Below are 16078 nucleotides of genomic sequence, written 5' to 3'. Positions count from 1 at the left end.
AACAGGCTAGTTCAGCTGAAGCACAACAGGCTAGTTCAGCTGAAGCACAACAGGCTAGTTCAGCTGAAGCACAACAGGCTAGTGCCAATTTGGCACAACAGGCTAGTTCAGCTGAAGCACAACAGGCTAGTTCAGCTGAAGCACAACAGGCTAGTTCAGCTGAAGCACAACAGGCTAGTGCCAATTTGGCACAACAGGCTAGTTCAGGTGAAGCACAACAGGCTAGTTCAGGTGAAGCACAACATGCTAGTTCAGGTGAAGCACAACAGGCTAGTTCAGGTGAAGCACAACAGGCTAGTGCCAATTTGGCACAACAGGCTAGTTCAGTTGAAGCACAACAGGCTAGTGCCAATTTGGCACAACAGGCTAGTTCAGGTGAAGCACAACACGCTAGTTCAGCTGAAGCACAACAGGCTAGTTCAGTTGAAGCACAACAGGCTAGTTCAGTTGAAACACAACAGGCTAGTTCAGGTTGGGTGTAACAAGTTGGTTCAAACGGAGGACATAATCTAATGTGGCTATGCACCGTAGGCTGGTACTACAAAAGGCTGCGATAGTTTCCGGCATATTTGGCTAAAACATTTAGGCATGGGTGTTGGGTGCAAAGGGCAGGCTCAACCTAATGTATTAGGTTAATACCTTAGGTGGTGCATAAGGTGATTATACAGACAAGTACTATAGGCATTGGTTTGGCATGTGATGAGCAGCAGGCCTAATATGAATGCATAGGTGGGAACGGTGCACAGTCAATGAATGCAGCATGAGAGAGGAGTGTTCTCTATGTGTTGGTATTTGCAACAATCGTGCCGATTACTCACAAAATAGTTCGCCCTTGAAGGTAGGCGTAGGTGCTGATCTTAACAGAGTTGATAGATCAAGGGTTTAGAACGGAAAGAGGTGAGGCGAAGCAGCGGCTCACCGTGGCGAACAGGGGCAAACGGGGCCTTAGGTGCCCTTTGGTGATGCCGGCGCTTCATAGATAGTGGCAAGAGGCACGAGGATCAGAAGCGGCCTCTGTAACGCTATACGGCTGTGAGGTGCGGCTTAATCCTTTCGTTTTGCACGCACGGGCACGTTTAGAGGTACTTTCCTCCAACCTCGCTTTCCCTCAGTGTGCGGACTGAATACGCGCCAAGTCCTTGTCTCCCGCGGACAGTTAGAATCTGAAGCCGAGTTTGAAGCTGTATTTATCGGGCCATGGGAGCCGCGAGAGCTGGGAGCCCGTAAAACACGTGAGGCCGGCTTGTGGGGGGGCTTGGAAGAGCATTGAGCTCTGCCCGTAGACTGTGGTGCTGCGCAGTCCCCGAGCTCAGTTGAGCCACTGATTAAAGGTAAGCTCGGAGTATACGCCCTGCTTCACGAGGCACTTGGAATGCATTACTTATAGTGGATAGTGTACATAACACTGATTTAATACAGTGAGAACTTGCTTTCTTTTTATTATCACTGTGGATATTTCCATACGCAGTACTTCAGTAATCACTGGCATCATTGCCTAGAGATTAGGGTGGCCGGATTGCTGTGTACTATTACGATATCTCTGCTTATTGCATTTTAACTTGACTGCAGTACTGCGAGCCTTGAAAGCTCTTACTGCCTTGTGTTCTTATTTAATTGCAATCAGGAGACTGCGGAGGTGTTAATACCCTCTTTGATCCTGGTTAGTTTTAAAGTATAATCGGCTTAAAATGGCAACTACTAAATCCCGATATAATTTAAAGCAGGGCAACAGCACAAAGGAAAATTATGTGCCCGTTGTTAAAGACCCCAAGCCTGCTCAGGAGGGGGAGCAATCTGACAAAGGGACCATACCTGCACTGTTCAAAAGAATTCCACCTAAAACAAACATACCTGCTATCGAACCTCTACGAGAGCCAAGCAATTTTAACGGGACCCAGTCAATGGAGTTCTCCAACTATGAGGATATCGATAATAACTCCCTGCTGAATCTGTGCCCGTCTATCCAAAAATCAATGACCCCTCACCAGGAGGTGGTGGTGCAGTCAATAATGGTGGTCAGCTAGTCGAAGCTCAGGTATTATGTCCTGCTGATACAAGCTCTGATAACAAATGAAGGCATAACTCCCTCTCAAGTTGGAGATCTATCGTCACCTCCCTCCGATACCCAACCATCTGTTTCAGGAAGGGACCGATTATCGGCTTCACCCAACCTGTATATTGATCTAGAGGGGTCAGTTGCGGCATAAGATATTCCTCACACCCAAGCAGCTTCAATTGCTGAACTCCAAGCTTCGATGACTACTATGCAATTTGCCTTAAAAATTCTTCTTAAACTCTGGGGTAGAATTCATGTAAACCCGGTCTTGCACCTTGGTCTTCCGGACCCCAGAATTCCATCCTCACCCGGAACTAGCAGCCCCTGAAGAAAATTCTATAACTGAAGTCCCCCCTACCAACCAAGAAGATGAACCTATGGAGAAAAAGGAGGTCCCTGTGTCCAGGAAGCAACGAAGACTGACCAAACGGTTAGAGAACCAAAAAGCTCCTGTGATTATAGCCTCCCCACTCCCAGCGACTGCACCCGGGCCAATGAAATCCAGAAAAGCACGAAAAAGAGCACGTAGATCAAAGAAGCGTCGGAACATACAAGCAGGTACACTAACTAGTTGGATTTTACCTGATAAATCTAATTATCTTTCGTATGCTAGTAGCAACGATCAAGATCCTGGGATCTTCTACTTATTCAGAAGAAAGAAACATTTACTGAAGTCCCCACCAGTTCGAAACAAAATGATAAAATAAATTGCACTGAACCAAAAATATGCATTATTAAAACCTGGAATCAAAAGGCTGCAGATAAATGGCAGACCAAATCGCAAGTAATGGCTAAATTACACCTAATTCAACATCTGCGCGTTATACATTCTGAAGACTTTTCCTTCATGCAACCTCTCAAAGTGTCTAATCCCAATATTACTGCATTACATTGTGAAGTTCAGGATAGCATTGAATTGATCCGCGCTCATAAAATTAGTCTATCACAAGTGGGCCTAGGGGTCGATGTAAATAAAGAAGATGAGGATCCACTGATTCCAAGTGCAGATAAGTCCAGGAAGTCTAATCAGACTTCAATACCAAATCTTCCTATTGGCAACAAGGCACAACTAAGTGATATCCAGAACACTTTACCAATGGTTCTCCAGAAGCAATGAACTTGCTCTCTTCTGTCTTGGAACACTCGTGGCTTTACCCATCTTCTTACCACCCATGGCTCTCTTTGGTGTATTGATGCACAAGATTTCTTTCGACTCCAGGAGACATGGCTTGTGACACCTATGTTTATGGATGGCTATACTATACATCACTGTTTAGCTAAGAAAGGTCCTAGGGGGCGCCCCGATGGCGGATTAATGACTGGAGTGAAGCACATCTTTCCCAGTATAAGAATAAGTACCAACTAGGAGGATTATATCTGTGCAATTGAAGTGGTAGTAGGGACGGACACTACATTGGTAAAAGTACTTATAATCAATATTTATAACCCCCCTGGTGCTAAACATCGAGATCTGATTCAAGAAGCACTGCACGATTTAATTAGCAAATGGAGAACAGCCACTGGCTCTAACTGCCATCTGTGCTGGTGATTTTAACTGTTATATCACTGGCAATGGGGGAACTGCTAACAACAATCGCTTATACCAATATAGCAGAATGGAGACTGTTAAAGAGGACGCTGAAGGTGAATACTGACGATTATTTTTCAAATGTTGGGATTTGGAAATTATGAATGGTCGAACCCATAGTGAGACCAGGAAAGAGCACCTGGCATCAGGGACCGCATCAGAGTGCAATTGATTACATGTTTACCAGTGCAGAAGTTGCTTCTGTGATCAAGGACATGGCCGTCACTCAGTCCATGGAGTGACCACAATCCACTGATTTTGACTTTTGATGCTTCACCTCCTCTCCCTGGGAATACCTACACTGGTGATTGAACTGTAAACTATCCTGCTAGTCGGATTATATGGTCTGATAATATGCTTAAGGCTCGTAGGGTAACGGGCCAATGGAACATTGATATTGAATCAGAATTCGGTTCCATGCCGGCCGAAGAAATCGAAAATTGGATAGTCGGTCCAGCATGCTATGAGTAGACGCCCTCAGACATCGAAGGATAAGTCCTCCCATTCCCCATTTGATAAAGAGAATTTACGATGCGAAACGAAAACTTAGGGAGAGATTCAGAAACTTAGGACTACTAATTATTCCTTGAACGTTATTGCCCTCAATACCAGAAAGTTGAAAAATAAATACCATACCTGGCTAAAATATTATTTAAAAAAACCTTCAACTGGGCAATTGGTGTAAAACAGTGAGCGTGCTCTGCTCTAGAAACTACCGTAATATTTGGGCTATTCTAGGCGGAGCAAAGAGTAAAGGGAGTACCCCTACGCTGAACCCAATAGGTGGGCAGGAATGGGTTTCTTTCCTTGAAAATCGTAATAATTGTGATGCTGGATTTTTAGAGTCGCCTGGACATATCTCTCCTGTATGCTCCCCTTTTACTGTTACCATTGAGGATCTATTAAGCAATATTAAGAATCTAAAAGCGTCACGAGCACCGGGCCCTAATGGGCTTTCCAACGCAGTCATAAAGAGTAATCCTTCATTTTGGGCAAACTTAATGAAGATACTGTTTGAAAAAGTGATGGCAGACGGTAAAATTCCGATTACATGGCAAAGGGCCATTTTGATACCAGTCTTTAAAAAGGGTAATAGACTGGACCCGGCTAATTACCGTCTCCTATCAATGCTTGGCAGCACTGGAAAACTGTTTGCCGCTTTTTTACTAAAAAATCTACAAGCATGGGTAGAAAAAAATGGGGATTTTAGACCACTTTCAGTGTGGCTTTAGACCGGGCTACTCAACGGCTCATAACTTGCTAGTTATGGATTCTCTTCGGAATCAAGCACTGCCCCCCAATAATCCACCTCTTTATGCTCTCTATGTCGATTTTAGGGCCGCTTTTGACAGTTAATAGAGCATTACTGTGGCATAAACTTAAAAGTTGGTCCTGTCCCCCCTTTTTGATCTATTACCTAGAGCTCCTTCATACAAATACCACAGTACAGTTGCGTCTTGATACTCTGGGCAATTTAACACCTCCAGTTATACAGCGTAGGGGTGTTAAACAGGGCTGCGTTACTGCTCCCCTGTTGTACAATCTTTTTGTCTCGGACATACCCGAATATTTCCAGGGTGTATGGAATTGCCCCCCGAAAGTCGGTAAAACCAGGTACACGATCTTGGCTTACGCCGATGATATTGTGATATTTGATCACACATTTAGTGGACTCCAGAGGTCAGCTGTCAGATTATGGCAGTATGCAGAGGCCAATGAATTAACCATTAATCAGAACAAAACTGAAGTACTACTGTTTACAGCTGGTAGAGTAGCACACCCTGCTATGCGTGTAGGTATTTTTGAAATTAAATACACACTCATATAAATATCTAGGAGTAGAGTTTGATAGTAGGGGGAATCATACACACTGCATCCAGGCACGAAAGGTTAAAGCAGCCCAGCTTACAGCCTTGATATGCAGATTTACTCAGGAGCAGAGTGGTTACTCTATTTGGGGTGCAAGACAACTCTATGTGCAGTGCTTTATACCTATGGTTATATACGGTCTTGAAGCATTGAACAACATGAATTTAGATTGGCTTCAGATACTGGAGGGGAAATTTTGGAGACGCATACTAGGCCTTTCTCAATGTATACCGATGGCAATATTGCGACTTGAATTGGGGCTTCTTTCCTTAAAATCGATAGTGCTGCGTAAGAGAGCCGAGTTATACATTAAGATTAAGAACAATCCGACTAATCATCTTCTGAAACGCGTAAATGAGGCCATGAGAAGTAATAAGCAATCTAAACTGGAGAAAGATATGTTAATCCTTAGTGAGGTAAGCGGCTGGTCCCCTAGTTGGGACCAAGACAACCAAACGATGTTTTACCTCTCGCTTTGGGATTGGCAGGAGAATTGTGCGCATCTGGCTTCATTAAGTAGCTATAGTTTTGTGACCTATGTTCTTTACACCTTTAAGAAGAGTCAACTGTACCTTAATCTCTGGCCTTCCCCTGCGCTGAGACACTTTATTCTACTGATGCGTATTAATTGCTTACCTACTTTAACAACTCGACCTTGGGATAATGTGTCTCGAGATTCCATAAGAAACTGTAGATTATGTGGTATTGCATCTAATCCTGAGACTGAAAGACAGGTGCTAACTCAGTGCCCAATAATGACACATTATTATTCCAAGTATCTTGGAATTTATGTACATAATATCGAACATATGAGATCTAATGAGTTCTGGTACTATTGTATTAATACACTTAATCCGAAGCTCCATATTGCACTTTTTAACATCTGGAATATTGCAAGAAAACAAATGAGTGGCAGTGATTAGCAGGAGATATTATACCTCTTATTGATTCTACTGTTCTGTCCTAGTTAAGATGAAGTATTTTCCTTTGAATTATGCATTTTAAGATTGAGTGATTTGCCGATTAATGTATCTGTTTTCTTCTTTTACTCACTATTGCACTTATGAAGTACCATATAATCACACTAGAAAACTAGCTGAACTGATTATGCGTCATTTAATTAATTGATGTACTAATTATTAAGTAAGAAGTGTAAATATCTTGTATCAAGATTGTTTATCAAATGTGTCAAGTTTTAAAAGTATTTTTAAACTGTATCACATTATAATAAATAAGATTGTGGCAAGGCTCTAGAAAGGTCAGTACAGAGCTTCAAGCACTGAATGAGAGATTTGCCATGATTGCTTTTCGAAAACCATCACAGATTTCCAAATTTGGCACAAACAAATGGACTTTTGCCAACTAATACTGTAGTGCAGGGGTCTTCAAACTGTGAGACTGGCCTCCCGAGGGGCCCCCAAAAGATGTCCAGTGGGGTTTGGGGGGGGATGGAGAGGCGACTGGATCAAGGGTCTTCCAAAATGGAGTATAGCGACTGCTATTAATACAAAATGTAATCAAATATGGCATCTGGAGGAGCCAGGCAACAAAATATTCAGGGTGGGCTCAGCAGAAAACGCTTTGCATAGCACTGCTGTATGTGTGCATGTGGACACAGGGGGGTAAGTGGCTTAAAACTTTACTTGTATGCCTGTGCTACCAGATGGGTGCCTTTTACAAGTAATCTAACATAGTAATGACAGAAGAAAAAGAAAAAGAAAACTTGCTCAGGTTTTTGAAAAAGAGACAAATTCTACTCAATCCATGATTGTAAGCCTGAAGGAAACATGTTATACAGGCATCTGTTCTCTGAATTAGTTTCAGTAAATAGAACATATGTTTTCAGTTGCTGGGTGAAGGCAAATACTGTGCCCCGTTGACATGCCTTTGTAGCTTAGGGCCGGCTATCAAGCCCCGGCTCACAAAATGGTTCATTGCTCCTAAACAAAGTGCAATAGTGGAAATGCTCACAAGTGCAGTAGGCAAAAAAACAACTAATATGGCTAAACAGATCAATTACTTACTCTCCATAAGCGCCTTCACCCAGAGTCTGCACCAGATCCCAGTCTTCCACAAACGGCACTGCCATGCTTCATATGTGCACCGCAAGTGTTGTACTCTGCAACAAAAAACATTTTGCTTCATTAGGGAAAATGGAGTGCATCTTGTCCAGCATTTAAACAGGGAGGTAAACAAGTGTCCACAATTCACATGAGCATGTGATCTTGAAACATGCGTTTGTAAATCTTAGCCCACTTCAAAATTGCTTTACTCCTCTTTTGCAGAGGGTTGATGTATCAGATAAGATTAAAGGCAAAGGGCTGCATCTAAATAAGGCAGCCTCAAAGTCAACAGTCAGGGACCTCCCACCCCCTGCTCAGAGTTAAAATTGGACTGCCTCCAACATAAGGTTGCAGTTTTCAATTATAAGAGACTTATATTAGGCAAGCAATAAGTACATTCAATTGCTAGAGGTTTCTGAAGATAATACCAGCATATAGGTAGCAACTGTATTGGTGCCGCTCCAAGCAATGTTATGTAGCTACATATTGCGGAGGAATCTACATGAATTATGCCAGATCGACCAGTGGTCTGCAACTAGAAAAAGTGCTGTTGAAGTATCTGGATGCTCAGAGATATAGTGCCACTCAATGTGCCTAGATGCTAACTGTAATTCGAGTGAATAACAGCGGGGGGAGTAGGCAAGAAGATTTGGAGAAACAGATACTGTTTCCCCAAGCAGCAGGTGCCGCCACCACACCTTGCAGCATTAGCTCCTTGGCGCCTTCCGTGTGCAACTTCAAGACAGGTGAACACGGATCACGGGGAACCACTGCAGCAGTCGTCATGGTCCATGCTGCGGTTTGAAACAAACCCTGGAGGCCTAAATCGTGGCTCTGCTTGGTAATAAATACCTGCATTCCCCATGGAAAATCCTGGGACATCCATTCTTTGATTTGGGCCAAACTTTGTATGTGCATGTGCAACCATCCAAGCCACGCCTGAACAATTAGACACTACACTAGCCCCTGACTACTGAAAACTGACCCTTGGCGAGTAAGAATTGGCCTTCTAGTTGCAGGTGGAGAATTGGGGGTGGGGGGGCAGCATTAGCTTGCAACTTGAAATGTGCCAGATTCAAGCACTGTGAGGAACCCGAGGGCGTCTCACTTTTAGAATAGGAGGATATTTCCTTATTCGGGGAGGGTAAACACATCAACCCCCAGTAATATTTCAGAGAAATATCAGGCAAGTCGTGCATACTTCCACTCAGTCACACCACTCTAGTACTGGGACAAGGGAGGAGACTAGGAGTTTCACACACCAACATTCATTTACACCACTTGGTACTGAGATGAGTAAGAGAACTGCAGAGGAAGACTATTACGAAGGTTAGGCATGTCCAGAAAATAGAAGTATTTGTGGTCAGGCAATTGAAATCAAGGACTTGCACCTGCAACCAGTTAACAGGTCACAGGTACATAAAAGGTGGGACCACCAGCGGGCTGGGAGAAACCGGCCTGGCCGAAACAGGCCTGATAAGGGAAGAAACCTACCCAAGAAAGAGCTGCGAGGAGGTTCCTGCCTGGAAGACAAGACACTGGCTGCTGCAGAGGAGACACTAACGCCAGGGACCGAGCGGGCTGTGAGATGGTCAGGACCACTAGTGTCTCCTTTGCCTTGTGCCCACAGGCAGAGCACGTTACACTCCTAAGTACTGCAGGGCCCTGGTAGCGTCTGCAAGTGAAGAGCAGAGCTACCAGCAACACGCAGCGAGGTTCGAGGCGGCAATCACTGCTCACTGGGCTCCCGAGAAGTGAACATGGAGCCGAAGGAGGCTGGAAGAAAGGAGATAGGACGCCCAGAGGAGCAGTCAAACACTGACGAGTGAAATAAAAGGAAAAACTCGGACCATGGCGCTCCCGGAGGTAGAGCTGTGTATATGGCAATGCCGAATTAACAGAAACATGTAACAAGTGATGGTGAACACAAAGTGAGGGGTTTGGATATCAAACAAGATGCAAATTATAATTAAATGAACTTGAATGCGAAGCAAGTATGACTTAATTATAGGAAAGTTCTGATGAGCCGGCAAGTGAAATGAAAACAAGTGTGAAACATAAGTAATGAACAATTATGAATTAAACGTTTTGAACCACGTGAAAAAGCAAGTGATGAACACTTATTGTGAAAGCAAGGTGGAAGCGAGTGAGCACCACGGAGTGAGTTCTGTGGAAAACGCTTTGTGACAAAGCCATTCGTCTGGCAAGGAGAATCAGAAGAGGACGTAAACCCATGACATTGGTACAGAGAAGGGAACCTGTTTTAGCAATAAAACCCAAAGACTACAGAAGAATATTAGAGTGCCAAAGGTTATCGTTTGCGTGACGTGTGGTCCAACAACTGCGCCTAGACCGAGTGAACCCCAATTAGAAATAACCAAGAGAAGTACAGATGAAGAAACCACCTCTCACATCAGGGTTGCTGGAGTGGAAGAAAGAGCAATCTGTATGAACTATTGACAGTTTGAAGGATTGCAAAGTTGCATTGGAACTGTTTTGAAAACCAACAGACTAATTGTAGAAGTTGAATCCTTGAGGAGAGGAACCTCAAAGCCTTTTGACACTTGAATAGGATTGCTGAAGTGAATGAAAAAGAAAGCAATCTGTATGAACTACTGAAGAGCCTGAAGAATTATAAAGTTGACCTGGAACTGGTTTTGAAAACTAGGAGACTTGAACCGATAGTAAGTTTACAAGCTGGAAGAGCTGACATCTTGGGGAAGGGAACGCTGAGGCCTTTTGGAACCGTTTTGAACTAGGGGATGGGGAGCTGGAAAGTAAGCCCAGAGCTGGAAGAAGTTCAGTGTTGCCGACATCCCTACACATTGTTTAGCTTTAGTTGAGAGGGGAAGTACAGGTTTTGGATGCAGACTTAAGTTGAAATTACTGACTAGGACTACCCAGAGTTTTAGGACGTTTTAGCATAGGGCAAGTTAGGCCTTACACTATCCTGACATTAGAGTTGTCTGTGTCTTGCTGCTTCATGATGCCTTCATAGCACAAACCACATAGTTAAGGAAAAATCATCCACTGGAAGGTTACATTTGCATTAAGCTGCAAATATAACTTGAAAGGATCAGAGAAAGTGCCAGCCCTTGAGACGACATGTTAAGGCTCTGGGTGGTGAGAACGACTTAAAGGAATGTAATGTGAACGGTTCCATGTGTTAATATCCCTGCAAAAATATTGCCATACAAAAATATTACCATATTTTTGCGGCGATATTAAGTCATGGACCCTGCGGGGGACACTCCTGCAACCCCCATAATTTTTTTATTAGAGTGGGGGACATCCCTGCAACCCCATGTCCCAATAACCCCACAAATTATCCCCACTAAAATACTCCTCACCCCCCCCTACTCCCGCCTCGACCATATATCTGGCGATATTATTGGTGGGGATAATATTACCTGATACCATGTGAACAGTGGTGGACTGCTTGTCGGTATGTGGATGTTGCCTTGTCATCTGCAGGTGCCTTCTGCAGTGGGGGCGTAGAGTAAGGGGAGTGGCATTATTTTGGATTGTGCATCCAGTTATACAAGGTGAAGGTGTACTTTTCCTGTGTGCACGTATAGTGTACTCTGGTGGAAGGTGTCTTGGTTGTTAGAGGGGTAGTAAATGGCAGTGTTCCTTTGTGATGGAGGAAGGAGGTGTGGATAGGGCCTAACATGTAGGTGCCTGGAATCTGTTAGCATGCAGACTGGTTTCAGGCATTCCATATAGCTGCTGTTCAAGAGAGGCTTGTTTCTTGGCTGGCACCAAAGTATCTGTTGTATCTTAAACTGCACATTCCCTACTGAAAGCGCCATTTTCTTTACCTCAAAGTCTACAGGGGTGATTCAGATGCCCAAGGTACACCACTGGTAAAATGACAGGGGAGGTGGATCCTGGATCAGTGTGTGATGAGATGTCTGTGCATGCCAAATTTGGTTTCCAAGGTATTCTTTGAGGAGATGGCTGCAGCCTTGGGTAATTTTAGCCTGTACAGATGTAATTCAGAGTGGAGACTTAGCAGGTTCTGAATACTACGGTAAAACCACTCAAACAGTGGTCCACAGCCACAGATTGAGTGCATCGTAGCTTTGTGGCGTACATTTCGCCCTGGTTAAAAAGACAGCTTACGTTCTATTCTCCTCCCCAACCCCCAGGAAAGAATTGACTATTTTTTGTATCCAGACATTTCGCCAACTGGTTATATAACAGTGCGACTCTACTGGAAGCACTCAACGCCTCCCTCTCAGCCTCCATCGACCGGCATGCTCCTTTGACATAACGCACATGCAAACCGAAACAGTCAGCACCCTGGTACACGCAAGAACTCAAGCTCAGCAAGAGAGTCATCAGGAAACCAGAGAAAACCTGATGCCGCTCCAGGACAGCATCGGACCTAGTGCTCCTCAAGGAACTCCAAGCAACCCGCCGACAACTAATCAACACAGCCATGGCATTCTACTATCAGAGCACCATAGCCGAAGCAGACAAAAAAAGCAGAGCCCTCTTCAAAGCGACCAAGCACTGCGTAAACCTGCTGCCCGACCCTGCCATATCACACACTGTCGAAAAATCCACGGCCATCAACACCTTTATCAACAAAATCAGCAAGATTTGCCAGCACATAGACACCAGACCTGCATCCAGACCCACCTCACGTACCTCCTTGCGAAATCGCAAACACCCTGGACAACATTCAAGACACTCTCGACAGAGGGCCTGGTAGAAACCCTGGCCACCCTAAAAGCCACATCGTATACGGACAACATCCTCCCAGCAGCCATCCTAAAGACCCTCCCCAGAGAAGCTCTCCTTCCCTAACTGGAGATCATCAGCTCCCTAACTCAAGGCATCTTCCCATAGACCCTAAAAAAAAAAAAGGACACATCCTCCCTCTACTAAAAACAACCACTCTGAATCCCCCAGCGCCCAATCACTCATCTTCCTCCATCACCCATCTTCCCTTCATAGGTAAGATTGAGAAAGTAGCCGCACAACTGCAGCAACACATCAACACCAACAAGCTCCTCCAAACCTACCAATCTAGGTTCAGACCCATATGCAGCACAGAGATAGCAACAATACAGGTGGCCGACAACGCCCTAAGCATCCTTGATGACAGCCCCACCCCCCCGCCTCCTTGTTCTCCTCAACCTCTCGGCCACTTTCGACGCAGTAGACCACAAGGTGCATGCTGACACCCTACATAAGCCCATGGGGACCCGCAACCTTTCCCTATGCTGGTTCAAGTCCTACCTCGCCAACCACCAGCAGTTCAGATGGACTTCTCTAGATCACTGATGCTACCTGTCACATGTGGAGTCCCGCAGGGCTCCATCCTCTCCCCAGTTATCTTCAATCTATACAAGGAAGTTATTTATAGGTGTTTTCACTTTTTGCGGAAACACTTATTGAAAATCTCTTCCAGTTTTAGTTCATCTCTCTGTGTGCCCCATGTGACCCACTGCACATATGTGCTTGGGGAAATGGCAGCACATCGAACAGGCACAGTAGGCACGTTTAAGGCAAGCCACTCTGTGCCGGTCCTGGCCCCAGTGGGCCTAGGGACCCCTCGTCTTTCAGTGACCCACTCAGCCAGGCAAGGTTATTCACGGGAGACACTTTGCAGCCTGGCTCCACAGGGGACCTGATGCTAGGCTAAATGGGCCCATTCTCGGAGCCCAATATGCCAGTCATGGTGTCGGACTGTTCCCCGCTCTATGGCCTTCTTTGTAACGCCCATTCCCAAGTCCGCCATAAGTCAGAGATCTACGAGCTCCTGGAGACTTATTCCACAGATCACCTTTGTGTAACAGATGTGGCCGACAGATGGCTCAGCCCTGGATCTTTATCATACTCTTCCACATCAGTTCACCATTTCGCATGCCGACCGTGCCTAAGAGCACCCGGAAGCAGGGCGGTGCTAATTTTCAAGAGCCAGCTTCAGTGTTTAGTGGTTCCGCTCCAGCAAGAGATTAAAATGGAGCATCTGTTTATGCTGCAGTCTTTTTCTCCTAACGTCACAAATTTCCTCATGGTTTATCGTCCCCCGCACTTTGATTCTGCTATGCTAATGTTGATGCAGCTTTGGAACTGAAATTGCCCCGCCTGACCATTCTTGGCGATTTCAATATGTGGCCGGATGATCCTTTGGACAGTCATGCTGCTAATCTATTTACTCTCCTCTCTGACCTTCAGATGTCGCAACTGATGTCAGACCCAAAGGGGCACACCCTTGATTTAATTGTGGCAGAGGCTAACAGCATTGCTGTTCATACTGCTTTCTCGGTAGTCTGGTCAGATCATTCCGTTATCCCCTTTACGCTTTGGATCTCTGGCTCCAGAGCGATGGCCAGACCAGCTCGTTCCTCTTTTCACTCATGGTGCCAAGTAGCTCTGGCCTGTTTGGCCAGCTCGATTAAGACCCATTTTGCGGCTGCTAGTTCCAAGTCTTGTGTGGGTCCACTATCTGCTCTCTACTTGTGTCATGAACCCTCTCGGTTGGCGATGGATGCCGTTGTTACGGCTTCGCCGCCATTAAACACTGCCACCTCGTTGTTCACGTTTCCCCGTTTACGGTCTAGTGTTTTCCTCTGTTCTTTCCTCTCGCCTATTTACTTCCTGCTACCCATGGTTCCTTGCGTTGCAACCGTCTCCTTTCGTTTTCACGGTGAGACGCTTTCAGTGCTTTTCTCTCGCTCGCCTCTTTCCTCCCCTTTCGGGGGTTTCCTCCTGTTTCTCTCCTCCCTCTCTACCTCCCTGGCGGCTCCCTTTCGCCGGTTTCTCTCTGCTTAAGCTTCTCGGCGTTTACCTGCTTTCTGCCTGTGTTCTTTTCCTCCGGTTGAATCTTCGCATTGTTTTCCTCGAGGATTCCCGATGCAATTGAATTCTACGACAACATATCTCATCGCAATACACGGCCAGCAGTTCTACCGCGACACAGGGGTTTTTTTCCGCCTTCGGGCTTTTTCCCCTTACATACGGGACCGGAGCCGAGGTGGTAACCAATTCAGAGTTCCACCACAGCTTCGTCCCGTGTCAGAACTCTAACAACGAAGAGTAAAAAGGATTACCTTGCCCACCGACTCAGCGTCGGAGCGTCAGACCCGGAAGACTCAGGTGAGGAGAGTGGTGCATCGGGTGGGAAAGCGGAGCATTTGGACGATACCCCTACGGTAACTTCAAGTCATACACAAGGTTGTGACAACTTGGCCCTTAAACCTAGCAGCCGACTACCTTGCCATAGACAGGCAGCTCAAGAGGCCTCAGAAGGTGTCGGCCCACTGGTTTACCAAACACCTGCACTTGCTTATATCACAAGCACGTCGAGCGCAAGTGGCGCCGGAGTTATTCGGAGTCTGACAAATCTCTTTAGAAAGCTCACTGGCTTGTGTATCAAAAGCTATGAAGGAAGCCGCTTTCTTCTCTAAATCATATTCGTGAAGTTCTTTTTGCTGTTGTGCAGGAGCTCGCTCAGACCACCATGAGTACATCCAAGTTGTTCGGTTCACAGGCTCTCTGGTATGCTCTCCGACTGCAATGTCAGAAAGATTGAGGATTGGTCTGGATATTCTAGCTTCCAATTATGCAGAGAAGCCGCCCAGTTTCTGTGCTGCTGTCTCTTCCCCCCCCCCCCCCATCAACTCCTCTTTTGTTTCTTTCCCTATGGCCGAGCAGGTTCAAGTTTTTCAGGCTATTAGCCTACTTAAATCTGCTTCTCCACTTGACCCAGTCCCCCTTCGAGTCCTGAAATCCATTGGTCCAGAGCTGCTTACTGGACTGGTAACCAGTCACTACAGACTGGTACCATTTGGGGGTTCCTGAAGCATGCACTGGTTACCCCCTTGCTCAGAAAGCCTTCTTTGGACCCTGCAGTAACCACAAACCTCCGCCTGTCAGTTTCTTGAGTCTATTGTGATGCCCCAATTGAGAGCTTGCCTGGAGTCCCAGCTCATGTTGGAACCTTTTCCATCTGGTTTTCGCCTCCTTATGGGGGACTCAGGCTGTACTGGTGACTTACCGACAATCTACTCTCTGATCCTTGATCAGGGTGGAATTAGTGTTCTCGTATCACTTGACCTCTCTGCAGCGTTTGACACCATTGACCACGCTATTCTAGTCAACGCCTCAAGGAGATGGGAATTGGCAGCTGTGTCATGGAATGGTTTTTGTCTTTTTTATCTGATAGAACTTTTCCCTTTTCTTCTGCCCCGGTTCCCCTTACCTGCAGCATCCCTCAGGTATCAGCATTTCACCACTTCTGTTGAATATCTGTATGCTCTAGCTGGCCAAACTCACCCATGCTCATGGCCGAAGGCACGCAAATTATTTTGTGCTATTATCATGATCAGACAGCAGCTACTCGTTTGACATTGGGGTTTGGATGTGTACAAATTGGCTCAAGCTCAATGCAGACAAGACCAGAGTGATGGTAGTGGGAGCTGATCCCTTGGAGGGCTTTGCCTGGTCCACAGTCTTTTGGCCGTCTGCCTTGGGCCCACTTCCTAC

General features: G+C 45.7%; 1 protein-coding gene across 1 annotated transcript in view; it reads right to left on the bottom strand.

The window, feature by feature from the left end:
• The window catches only part of CHEK1 (checkpoint kinase 1), a 256498-nt gene that overhangs the window by 201208 nt on the left and 39212 nt on the right, over window positions 1–16078 (bottom strand). Inside the window, exon 2 of the mRNA XM_069614070.1 lies at window positions 7538–7632. Within this exon, the coding sequence (XP_069470171.1) occupies window positions 7538–7602 (65 nt within the window). The 5' untranslated portion in view covers window positions 7603–7632. The remainder of the gene's footprint in view (window positions 1–7537; window positions 7633–16078) is intronic.

This window comes from Ambystoma mexicanum, chromosome 9 (genome assembly GCF_040938575.1).
Source record: "Ambystoma mexicanum isolate Mex_15411 chromosome 9, UKY_AmexF1_1, whole genome shotgun sequence".
Taxonomy (NCBI): Eukaryota; Metazoa; Chordata; class Amphibia; order Caudata; family Ambystomatidae; genus Ambystoma; species Ambystoma mexicanum.
Note: the sequence above shows the minus strand (reverse complement) of the source record. Positions and strands in the feature narration are given on the sequence as shown.